The following is a 12,884-nucleotide window of genomic DNA, read 5'->3' as shown; positions in this document are numbered from 1 at the left end:
AACCTGCTCCCTGCTGGGCGTGGCGATTCTCTTCCAGGAGCCAGCCGCGATCTTGTCCGCAGCGCCGTGCCCTCCATGCGCTAGCAAGGAAGGGCCCACCAACCTCCACAGCTCCCCTTCCTCCCGGATCGCGTCTCTCGCTCCCCCCCCCGCTTGCATGCATGCAGCTGCATGCGCAACCCCCCGTTTGCATCCATGCATAAGGATGCAATGCCGCGGCTTGCATCGCGGGCGCCTCGCGTGCAGAGAGCCGCCTCCTGCTGTCGGGAGGAGGATGAATGCCGCCCGAGCCATGTGAGCCGCGAGTCAGGTGTCTCCCTTCCCCGCCTTGGCGGCGCTCCAGCACGTTGCTTGTTCCTGACACTCGTTCCGCGGCAGCTAGAGGCGGACACGTGAGGCGCTGACCCGATTGGAGGCTCCGCTCCGCAGGGGAGGCGAAGCGGAGCTGGGAACCGGAGCTCGCTCCTGCCACCGCCGCCCCCTCGGAGCTGTTCTCCGGCGGCGATTGGCAGGCGCTAAAAATAACAAGCGCTCGGGCTGCTGCTCGCTTGGCGCAGATGCGCGACGAGCAGCGCGGCGATCCCGGGGCAATTCGGCTGCCCCATTTGCAAAGGCGGCAGAAAAAAAGTCGCGGAGATGGGCATGGAAGCAAACTTATTTAAGGGTTTTTTGTTTTTTAAGGGGAAAAAACGGGAGAAGTCCATGGGTGTAGCCAAGGGAGACAGCTGCCCCCCTAAATCAATAAAAATCAATGCAAATTTGAGATCCCCCCCCAAAAAACAAAAGACTGCCCCCCTAACAAAAATCCTGGAGAGGTCTACAGATGAATTTTGGGGTTTTGTGCATCTATGCAGAGAGCCAGAGTTTTGAAGCGTAACACGGCCCCCAAGACTAGTGGGAAGGGATCCAGACTGACCCCCAATTTCATTGTGTCTTGGTGGAATCAAGGTCCCGGCCAGCAGTTGTTTTTTCACCAGCTGCTCTTCTGATCAGTGGGGCAATTCCACCCACCCCTGCAAAAAAAAAAACCCCACACAACAACCCTTGAGGCCACTTCAAAAGAAATGATTAAAAAAAAAAGTTCTGTGTGAGAATTACATGCATCTCAGTTCTGAACATACAGAGTGGCCGCTATGCTGAGTAAAGACCATTGTCTCATTTAGCCCAGGGTTTCCCAAATTTGGGCGTCCAGCTGGGTTTGGACTACAACACCCATCATCCCTAGCTGGCAGGTCTGGTGGTCAGGGATGATGGAACTTGTAGTCCGAAAAGAGCTGGAGACCCAAGTTTGATTCTAGCCCAACACAATCTCTTCCATGACTCCCCCAAAGATTTCAGGCAAAAATCTTTCCTGTTGCCTTTGCTATCCTCCTGCTGGGCTTAACAAGAATCTGACCTGGAACATTCTGCTGCGTGCAGAGTATGTGCTTTTCCGCTGTGCCTTTCCGATCAGGAGGGTGAGATTTGTTCCACCAAGGGGAGCACTTTCACCACATCGTCCTCCTCAGAATGCTGCCCTGTTTCCTCTCCCTCACACCCTCCACTACCAAATTAATCCGGATTTGCTATTTCTGCAGGGTTGTGTGTGTGTGTTTTTAAAAACTTACAGGATTTTCCGCAGAAACGGTAAATCCGGATTAAATGGGTGAATAATAATGGGACAGCATTTTGATGAGGACGGTGTCATGTGGATGCTGCAAAGGAGAAAAAGTGTGATTTCACTTGCTCTGCTTCCCTTTGCAGCATCTTTTGACCGTCCAGAGGAGGTCCTAAGGTGTTGAGGGGAAGGGAAGGTGTTTGCCTCGCTGATCCACAGAACCAGCAGTGATAGAAAAAGCACATTGTGGGACATGCATGCCTTGTTGAACTGTTTGCTTTTAGGCTGAGGTCAAGCGCCCACCATAGAAGTTGAATCTTTGGCTTCGTTGTTCATTTGAGGGAGTTTGGGCTGTTCTCTGTTTGGAGAAGAGGCCCACTGTTTAGAGTTTGAGATTGCCTTGATCTAGGCCAGGCATCTCCAAACCCTGCCCTCCAGATGTTTTGGGACTACAATTCCCATCATCCCTGACCTGTTAGCTAGGGATGATGGGAGTTGTAGTCCCAAAACATCTGTTGGGCCGAGTTTGGGGGTGCCTGATCTAGGCCAAAGATCAAATGCAGTTCTGGATCATGCAAGCAAATTCCCAGATGCCCCATTAGTCCGACAGTCTGCCGAGCGGAAGGTTTGAGTGCACTATATTGCTGGGAAGAAACTCTTTTCCCATGCCCAAAGTTGGTTTTAAGGCTGGCGCTGCTTGCAGGCTGAACAAGCTGCCCTTGCCCTTATAAGCTTCACAATGCCTAGGAAAACATAAAAGAGAGGCAGTTTATTTTTGGCACATGTTTTTGAAGCCAGGGGTTTTTGCAGGACAGAGCCGAGTGACGATGATTGGCCCTTGCGGCAAATTAAACTCATTCTGTCACCAAAAGATAGAAGAGAGCAAAGGAGTGTGGGGATGTTTGCTCGGAAAGTATTTCTCCGTTCCTGATGTAGGTCTCATGCGGATGTGGTGTGTGAGTTCAGGCACATAAGTCAAGGAGCCTGAGGGAGTGCGGCTCCTGTAACGCTTCTGTGTGGTCCACTTTACAAAATCCTTGTGCAATGGAGCACATCTCTGCTTTTTTGTGGGGGGGGGGCGGCAGAGGAGAAAACGTTGAGTTAGCGAAGGAGGCATCAGGAAAAGGGAGAGGAGCTGAGAGCTGGTGGAACCACCGACCTTCTCCTGTGACTCTTCAGGAATGATGGGAGTTGTCATCCAGCAATGACTAAAGTGCTAGAATCCCACCTGTACTTCATAGGGATATTAGGGGGCTATTGTTGTTAAAGAGCCTTCCTTAGCCAGAACACACAAGCTTCCTGAACACACAAGCTGATCTCCCATCCCGATAATTCCTCTGACTTCAGGCTCGCAACCTGCCCTGGCTTCGAGACCTGGCAGTGCAAAGCTATTAAAAAGGGTGTTAAGGGGCATTCCCACCAAGCAATTTCCTAAATGCACTATTGGAAGGGAAGCCAATTGCCCTGAGCCGGTGGGGCCTCCGTTTTGGCATTTGCAGTGGCACCTTGTGGGGGTCCTGGCACGGCCTCTGCCTCTCAGATGGCCGCTTGGGCTTTCGTGCCTTCATATGCGTGCCATCCACTTGCCCTAGTTTTCCTGCAGCACGTGTCGCCCGGGCCACATCATTCTCTGCTCTTCCCCATGCGCTGTCCCACATGGAGGCTGCATGCGTTCAGTCGGTCACTGGCTTCACACCTTCAGGCGCAGCTGCCAGCTCAGTGCCCTGGCGGAAAGAGACACAGTTTTTTGCAGGGAGGAAGGGAGGGGCGGTGGTTTGTGGCAGTAGTGACCCCATTCGAGGCCGCTTTCCCTGACCTCTTCTGTGCGCAGGTTTTGACCGGTCAGATGGCTGGCACACATGCCGTCTGCAAGAAGACAGAGCCATGGTTTGCTGTTACCAACCAAAGAAGGGGTGGAGCAACGGTGGCTTGAAATCGCAGCCAGGTTGATGTCGGATGAATGTTAAACGCACAATTTGAAATTGGCAACAGATGTTGTCTTACTATTGCTTTCACTTCTCGCAGCCGTCGTGGATTGCAGAATAAAGTTTTCTTGGAGCTTTCAGCAGAAAGTTGCTCAGCTTGGCCTTGACCAGTGGTTCCACAAGCCATCTCATATTCTCCATCATTTCCTTCCCTCTCTTCCAGCAATGCCCTATATGGCACTAGTTCACTGTGCTTTTTTGCTTTCTTTGGCCCTCGAGAAATGAGAGCTGAGGAATTGGATCCGTTTGCTAGCTGCCTGCCGCTGCCTACAAGAGGCTGGGGTTGGAGGCAGGAACAAACTCACTTTATAGGAGTGCAGAAGACGCCTCTAGTCACCAGCCCCTCTCTGAACCCATGGTGCCCATTGCCTTGGCAAGGCTTCTAGAGTCTTCTGTGAAGACACACCCAGGGGTTTAAAGCAAACCAGGGGGGGGGTCTGCTCACCCCCACATCCATTGTTTACATCCAAGCAATGACATCTTGTAGGTGCACAGACTCTCTGGTCCTTGCTCAGCCACTAAAAAAAAGGCAGAAAACTTTGAATTAGAGAATCTGGAAAGTTTTCCGGAACATTTCCTTATGCAAATTAGGATCATTTGCATATGTAAATTTTCAGTTTGCGTTGGAGATTTTTTAAAAAATGACCTGAAGAGTGATCTAATTGAAGATACAGTAGTGACTGAGTGCTACATAGATAAATTAATAATGTTGTGTTTACGTGGATCATATGAGGATTATTATTAATGTATTTTTCTTTTTTTCCTTTCGTTTTTATGTTTGATATATTTTTTATTATTCTCTAGTTTGAATTTCATGGGTTGAAAAAAGAGTTATCTAATTTAGTCTTGTTACTTTCACTTGTCTTTAGTAAACATATTTAACAACTTGGGGGTGGTTTGTGTAAAACTATATTGGCAGCTGGTACCTGTTCATTGTTACCAAGGTACTTAGGAAACAGGAAGCGTAGTTTTCCCCTCCTCCTTTTATGCTCACAACAATCCTGTGAGGTGGGTTAGGCTCAGAGAGAGCTTCATGGCTAAGTGAGGATTTGAATGCTGGTCTCCGAGGTCAACATCTGACACTCAGTTTTATATTAGGGACCTCTTCAATCAAGCGGCTTATATGACTTCTAAGCAAATAATGTTCCAAGCATGGTTTCAACTCACACCTGCTAGGCGTCTCTCTGCAGTTCCGCAGTCCTGATCTTTCCCCTACCTCCTCCTTGTCCACCAGGTGGCGTGATCCTGTATGTGGGCTCCACAGCCGGCTCCAGCCCCACCCCGGGCAGCCCCCCCAGTGGATACCTGGTGCCTTCGCCTCAACACTCACTGCCATCCTCGCTGGAAGAGCTGACCCTTACGGAGATCGGGGCCATTAAGCCTCAACGGGCCAGCTCGCCGTCCTCTCCCAAGGTAGCCTTCCAGTTCCCCGAGGGGATCCGCTACCCCAGCAAGGGCCAGTCGCCCCCAACGCAGAGCAGGGTACCCGCTGCCAAACAGAACGGAGCCACCGGCACCTTCACAAGTAAGTGGCTCTCAGTTTGTCAGCATCTTTGTTTGGGTGGTATTATTATTATTATTATTATTATTAGGTTTTTCAAAAAACTTTAACAAATCTACTTCACATCCAATTCTATGATTCTAAGATCTGCCTAGTTACTCGCGATTTAAAAACCTACCTTACTGCAAAGGCTCCAGGCTGGTGCCAGCATTTTTTTTTATTTACAGTGGTACCTCTACTTACGAATAACTCTACTTACGAATGGAGCTCCGTCCGCCATCTTGGATGCGATTTAGATAGGATTTTTTCTACTTACGAATTTTTAGATAGGGTTGCTTCTACTTGAGATTTTTTTCTCCCAATGCATTCCTATGGGATTTGACTTACAATTTTTTTCGACTTACGAATGTGCATTTGGAACGCATTGAATTCGTAAGTAGAGGTACGATTGTACTTCCCTTTAATTTATTGCGTGGGAGTGCAAGCCCATTGCTGCTCCCATTTTAAAAGAGGGGAAGGAACGTTTCACCTAGCTGAAACCACCTCCAGCAGGTCTGGTGTTGTGTTGGGATACAAATCTCCATTGGGCCTCCACACTCAAAACCGGCCTTCCCGAACCAGCTGAATCTCCAGCCATTTTGGACTTACAACTGCCATGACTATTGGGCGCGCTGCCTCTGGCTAATAATGCGAGTTATAGCTCCCGAAATCTGGAGGATGCCAAGTTGGAGGGGGGGGGTTGGCAGGGGGCAGAGACTGAGGGTGGGGAGGAGGGCACAGGTGGAAGATTAACCACCACTCTTCTCTCCCTCAACAGAGACAGGTGGAATGGTGCTGCTCTGCAAGGTTTGCGGTGACATTGCCTCAGGCTTCCACTATGGCGTCCATGCTTGTGAGGGATGCAAGGTAAGCTGCGTCCTGCTTATTCTCCTTTTCACATGTCTAAAGTTTTCTCTTAAGTGATAAGGACTGGAAATGGTTGGTTTTTTTTTTAAAAAAAAACAAGCTGAGATCCTTAGAACACTGAATTTGGCACCTTTTATCGAATCTTCTGCTTGTGCATTGGAATGTGGATCACACGCAACTCTGACTCTTGCATGTGCTTTTCATAAATCTCAGGACTATGTTTTCCAAACTAGCCGTGAGCTCTGCATTAACTGGTTTACTTCTAAAGTGCCTTGCAGAAGTGATTAGTCTTGACTCTCTCCTGCCCTTCTCCCTGTTTGCATTGAAAACAGGCGTGCTATATACTGCAATATGCCCCCTAGCCAAGTAGGCGTTGGAAGGCGACGCTCAGACATGGTTAGGAGAGACCAAACGGATGCTCTGCTTATGACCAGGGGCATTGCTAGGCGCTTATGCGGTAAAGGCCTTATGGCACAAGGCTGCATAATATTTGCACATTCTAATTTGCACATATAGATGCCTCTGGGAAATTAAGATTGCAAGTTGCTGGGAGTCTCACTAGCACTGTATGAGGGTGTGTGTGTGTGTGTGTGTCAAAAGAGGGGCAGGGAAGGGTTGAGAGACCCAGACCCTGCTGCAAAACACACACACACACACACACCCAAAGACCCCCACATACTGTGGCTCAGGCCATCTGGGCGGCCCCATAAGAACATTCCTGCAGCTTATCAAACCAATTGGAGACCACTTTGTTTGCTGTCCACCCAAGCTGGCCCCCTGGGATTTGGGGGAGAGTTAACTTGCGCAAGGTTTCCTATAGCTCATTGCAACCCCCTTCAGCCAACTTTTGGAAAGAGGCTAGCAGTGTTTTCAGCTTTAAATACAACTCTGAAAACAGAGCAGACATAGCCAGGATTCATCCATCAATAATAGCGTCCGTGTGCAATTTTTGAAAATGGGTCAAAATGCCCGGGGAAACCCGTATCAGAAGTGTTGAATTTTTTTGAGAATTTCCTGGAAAATAGCTAAGAAGCATCATTTTGGGGAGAGATTATCACTTTTGGAAATATGGCAACCCTAAGTGCAGACCACGGGGTCAGCGTGTGTCGTGTGTTTGTGTTTGTGTTAGTTCCTCTTTGTTAATCTGGTCGCTGTTTCCTTCGTCCGCCAGGGGTTCTTTCGCAGGAGCATCCAGCAGAACATCAACTACAAGATGTGTGTGAAGAATGAAAACTGCATGATCATGAGGATGAACCGCAACCGCTGCCAGCACTGCCGCTTCAAGAAGTGCCTGGCGGTGGGCATGTCAAGAGATGGTAAGCGTCTAGGCAGGGTCAGAACAGCCACCAGAGCAGGAGACTCTTATTCTCAGGGCTGTGGGTTTGAGCCCCACGTTGGGCAAAAAATTCCTGCATTGCAAGGGGTTGGACTAATTCAGGCATGTCTCCAACAGGTAGATCGTGATCTACCGGTAGATCACTGGACATCTGTGGTAGATCACTGGCTCCCCCAAAGAAGCTCAACAACTTTGGCTCTTCTTTAAAAAGCTCAATTTTTTTGCCCTGCATCCCCCCAAAACAGGGCTTTCCTCCTCCCCGAAAAAAGCTCAACAACTTTGACCTGAACCCCCAAAAGGGGGTAGATTACTGCCAGTTTTTAACTCTGTAAGTAGATCACAGTATCTTGGGAGTTGGCCACCCCTGATGACCCTTGTGGTCCCTTCCAGCTCTGCAATTCTATGATTCCATGTTTCAGGGCAGCTGTAATGAATTACTTTCAGTGACAATCCAGAGCTTTGGATGTACATCAATAACAAGCCCAGTGGTTTTCTTGCAAGTGCGTTAGAATTAGTTGAGCAACACCAAACTGCATTGAAGTGTCCTGTGTTTCATCTAAGAGATAGTAGGCAGAGTGTTTGTTTACATTATTGTAAAACACACTCCCATTAGGAAAGGCAGACTTGGGGGCATCCTCCCTAAAATGGCTGGGGAGTGGGGCATGAGAAAAGGGTGCTAGACCCTGGTATGCTTTCTCATTAATGTGTCCCACGATACCAAGCCCAAGCCAGCCCTTAAAGCCCAAGCAACGGCTGGCTGTTTCCGCTGCTCCTTTACTCTTTCTTACAAGGGCACTGTGTCAGCAAATCCTTTGGTTGATAAATAGAGCCCTGGGCTGATTTATGCTTCCAGGCTAGGATTTCCAGGGCAACAGAGAAAGTTGTGGGAGGAGCCCCTCATACCCGGAAAGCAGACAGCATCCTTTGATTAATGGTCACGACAGCTCTCTTGGGTACATGATAGATGTACCCAGAACCTTGGGGAGCTGGGGAATAATTTTGGCTTCCAAGTGATGCTGTGGATTTTGGAACAGGGTTGGATCTGGTCCCCCTCCGCTTTGTCTGCGGAAAGGTTAATGCCAAAATCGGCAGTCACCACCACCCCACAAGTTGCAGAAATTGTGCATGTGTGCATACGTGCAATAGGTCAGTGCATCTAGCTGTTAACCAGAAGGTTGGTGGTTCGAGCACACACACACACACACCCAGGGACGGTTGTGGGCAGGATTCCTGCATTGCAGAGGTTTGGACTATAAGACCCTCAGGGCCCCTTCCAACTCCACAATTCTATGATTCTATGTGAGATAGCGTACCTGATTAGGCCTGTACCTATTTCAGTGGCGTTTGAGGTGATTCCGAAGGGCTGCACCTCCCCACCCACCCCAGTGCTGCCAGGTTCAAAGCCAGAACAGGGAGAATTTTGGTGGGTGCAGTTTCTCCCACATTAGCATAGGGACAAAGAGCAAAGCTTCTCATGCCGAAATCTTCCATCACTACAGATTATCCTCAACCTGCTGTTTATTTTCTTGAGGCTTCCGGAGGGCGGCGTGCTGCCCTCTACAGCCGTCCTCGTGACTTGCCCAAGAAGGGCCTGTTTCATGCCGTCCTTTTCCCTCGCTAACATTCTCCTGCCATTTCTCTCCCCCCCCCCAGCTGTGCGCTTTGGGCGCATTCCTAAACGGGAGAAGCAGCGCTTGCTGGATGAGATGCAGAGCTACATGAACAGCCTGAACGAGGCCCCCATGGACGTTGGCATGAGCCCCGAGGCGGACGCCGCCCCACCCAGCCCCAACGCCCAGGAAGAGGAGGCCATCAGTGCCATCTCGAGAGCTTACCACGACATCTTCGTGAGTGGCCAGGACCGCCTGGGCAAGCGGGGAGGGTCCCCCGGGAGCGAGGCCTGCCCTTTGACCAACTACAACGATCAGCAGCTGAAGAACTCCTACAGCTACGGGCAATACGAGTCGGCCACTCTGCGCGTGTCCAGCTACAGCCCCCAGGAGCCTCCTGGCTTCGTGGACAACGGCTCCCGGTGCTTTGGCAATGAGATCTTCAAGGCTCAGCAGGGCGGCTATCTGCACAATGCCGGATGCTACCCAGCTTTTGAGTACGGCTACCCTGAAGCAAACACTCAGAGGAGCTGCCCCTGGCGGGGTACTACCAGTCGAGGCATCGTAAGTACTAGAATGAAATATTATACTGGGTAAAACACTGCCATCAGATGTGTGGCAATGTAGGCATCTCTGGAGATAGGTTATGGAAGATGGGTAGGGACCATGCTTGCCAGCAATGGAGCCTCCATGCAGAGGGGTACGATACCTTCAAATCTTTGGGGCAGACAACAGGGGATGGTTATCTTCTCTGCATCTGAACTTTTCATTGCTCCCCAATGTTGGCCAGCTTCAGGGAAAGAGGGAATCATAATGATGCAGAGGGTCGGTGCATCTAGCTGTTGTTCACCAGAATGTTGGTGGTTCAAACCCACTCAGGAATGGCATGTGGGCAGGATCCCTGCATTTCAGGGAGTTGGGCTAGCTGACCCTCTGGGTCCCTTCCAACTCTACGGTTCTGCGATTCAACACTTCCTAGCGGGCTTCAGCCTCAGCACGGCTCAGTTTGGAAATCAGGCACTGGGCCGAGCTGCGGTGGAAGACTGCCTGCAGATTGCAAAGCTGGACTTGTTGGCTGCTGCAGGATCTACAGTAGGACACTGGCTTCCAGCAGGGAAACTCTTCGAGCTCCCTCTGTTGGAAACAATGACTACTGCACCGCAAATGGAGCCATTTTCAAGAGCCCTCAGGACTAGTAATAAATACTATACAGCATCTTATGTTACATTTTGGGATTAAATAAAGGCAACCTTCCCTTTAGAAATGACCTGCTTGAATCAGGGCAATAGCATTCCAAGGTCTGGCCACATGTACCCATCACATACGAGATCTGCGTGGCTCGGCCACCTCCTCTGTTTGCCTTGAGCTGGAAATGCGGCTCCGGGCCACATGACCCGGAAAAACTGCGAACAAATGTCGGCTCCCTCGGCCAGTAAAGCGAGATGAGAGCTGCAACCCCAGAGTCGTTCACGACTGGACTTAACTGCCAGGGGTCCTTTACCTTTAACTTTTTAAACAAATACAGATAGCCATTAAACACTTACCCAGAAGCACATCCAATGGTCTTTGTTTTATCCATTGTCTCTAGACATACACTTTCACATTCAAACATATCACTTAATGTAACCCTTCCACTGAGAATATTGAGCGGTTGGTATAAGGTCTTGATTTTAGTCATTAACATAGTTAAAGATAGGGGGCCACGTTTCTTGGAAGGTGTCTCTATTTGTTAAGCCTTTAATTGCCCTCCTGTGTCTGGTGAGGACATTGTTATATGCCATATATTATTTTGCCCTATGTTCAGGGGTATTTCAGTCTGAGTAATAAATACATTTTAATTGACTAGAGGTTACTACTAAAATCCGTGCAACGGGGCAAGCTCCCATTGCCCTGTCCCTGCTCCTGCCAACCTAGCAGTTCAAAAGCACGCCAGTGGAAGTAGATAAATAGGTACCACTGCAGCGGGAAGGTAAACGGCATTTCTGTGTGCTGCGGCTTCCGTCACGATGTTCTGTCGCGCCAGAAGTGGTTTAGTCATGCTGGCCACATGACCCGGAAAGCTGTCTGCGGACAAACACCGGTTCCCTCAGTCTGAAAAGCGAGATGAGCGCCGCAACCCCGTAGTCGCCTTTGACTGGACTTGACCATCCAGGGGTCCTTTACCTTTTACTTTGATTACACGAACCACCCTTTGCAAAGATTAAAATACATTTAAATGTCACACATTAAAAACTCCCCTAAACAGATGCATCTTTTGAAAGTAAATAAATGGTATTTGTCGCTTGCTGAAGCAATGTATTTGAAAGGGGTGCTTCTGGCTAGATTGAGCTAGATTGATTCTTTGCTGACATCCTTCTTCTATGCAGGCCTGCCCTCTGAACGCCACCCCCTATTGCAGCAACGGCAAGAGTAGCCAGCAAGTGTGGGAGGACTTTTCGCAGTGCTTCACGCCAGCCGTCAAGGAGGTGGTGGAGTTTGCCAAGAGCATTCCTGGGTTCCAGTCACTCTGCCAGCAAGACCAAGTCATGCTGCTGAAAGCAGGCACCTTCCAGGTAAGAACAGAAGCAGAAGCAGGCAGGACCTGCATGCAACAGCACTTCTCCCCATTTGTGATTCTCAGCAACTAGTATTCAGGGACAGCCTACCTGCAACAGAGGAGGTAGAATCCTAGAGCTGGGACCATGAGGGCCATCTAGTCCAACCCCCAGCATTGCAGGAATCTCTTGCCCAACGTGGGACTCGAACCCATGACCCTGAAATTAATAGTTTCATGCTCTACCAACTGAGCTGTAGAATCTACTCATTGTGGCTAGCAGCCAGTGATAGCTATAGGTAATTCTTCTTTTGCCCTGGGCCTCTCATGGATACTCTCCTTGGGCGAAAAATAGCTTGCACCAGAGGCAGTCATTGTGGTGCTCTTCAGATGTTTTTTTGACTCCATCTCCCATCATCTTGGCCATGCTGGCTGTGTCACAATATTGTTGCATTTTGGGAGGGCCCTGTCATTGCTTAGCTATTGGCTCTCACGCAGGGGAACCCGAAAGGCCTGCCTCTTGTGCCTTCAAACAGCCACGCAGCAGGCCAGATTTTAACAAATTTAGTTCCTCCCACTGCTCCAAAAACAGAAAAAGGTCAGACCTGCTCCCCTGTGCTATGCACAGGAGCACTTTTAGGGTGCTTGGCACCAGTCAATCTCAAACCTCAAAAGCAAAACTCAGTGCAGCCTGTGATAGAGATGGGCAGAGACACCCTTCATGCTTTCAGGGCTATGTCCTCCTTTTCAAAATACCCCGATAGCTTCCCAGCATCTCCTTCCACCTGGTAATAGGACATGGCAATAGGCATAACAGCTCAGGAAGGCCCCTTTCTTCATTCCTAGGATGTTGGTCAAAGTGGCACCCCATTTGCTTAGACCTCAACCTTCCCCTCTTCTTTCCCTTCCCAGGTGCTGATGGTTCGCTTCTCCTCCCTGTTCAGCCCCAAGGAGAAGGTGGTGACCTTCCTGAGTGGGGAGACATACTCGCTCTGCAGCCTACGCACCATGGGCATGGGCTCCCTGCTGGATGCCATGTTTGAGTTCAGCGAGAAGCTCAGTTCCCTGGACTTGGACACACAGGAAATGGCGCTCTTCATGGCCGTAGTCCTGGTCTCAGCAGGTGAGTTAAGGGGTCATAACTGGCTTTGTTGGGTAGGAGGAGCATTCTGCGACTTGCATTAAAGGCTTTCCCTGTCCTTGTGGTCCTGTGCTGGGAGAATCCCAAATGATTCCTTCTCGCCTCGGAGCAATTAAAGGCACCCAGGGTGGAATCTGGGAGCGCTCACTGGCAAGGAGGCATTGTGCTGATCGCAAGGCCCAGCCCTGCAAACAGAGGTTAGAGCTAGAAAACTGCAGTATTTACAGAGGGATCATAATCTTTTATAGCCAACACTGGTTACCCTATTGATTAGT

At 49.7% G+C, this 12,884-nt stretch overlaps 1 protein-coding gene across 1 annotated transcript in view; it reads left to right on the top strand.

Moving 5' to 3' along the window:
* The window catches only part of LOC118076701 (nuclear receptor subfamily 1 group D member 1-like), a 35,385-nt gene that overhangs the window by 18,218 nt on the left and 4,283 nt on the right, over nucleotides 1-12,884 (top strand). The window contains exons 2-7 of the mRNA XM_035099578.2: nucleotides 4,817-5,107; nucleotides 5,901-5,989; nucleotides 7,161-7,305; nucleotides 8,979-9,499; nucleotides 11,302-11,487; nucleotides 12,381-12,591. Of these exons, the coding sequence (XP_034955469.1) occupies nucleotides 4,817-5,107; nucleotides 5,901-5,989; nucleotides 7,161-7,305; nucleotides 8,979-9,499; nucleotides 11,302-11,487; nucleotides 12,381-12,591 (1,443 nt within the window). The remainder of the gene's footprint in view (nucleotides 1-4,816; nucleotides 5,108-5,900; nucleotides 5,990-7,160; nucleotides 7,306-8,978; nucleotides 9,500-11,301; nucleotides 11,488-12,380; nucleotides 12,592-12,884) is intronic.

This window comes from Zootoca vivipara, chromosome 2 (genome assembly GCF_963506605.1).
Source record: "Zootoca vivipara chromosome 2, rZooViv1.1, whole genome shotgun sequence".
NCBI classification, from domain to species: Eukaryota; Metazoa; Chordata; class Lepidosauria; order Squamata; family Lacertidae; genus Zootoca; species Zootoca vivipara.
The sequence above is the reverse complement of the archived record's forward strand: the minus strand, read 5'-3'. Positions and strand labels throughout refer to the sequence as shown.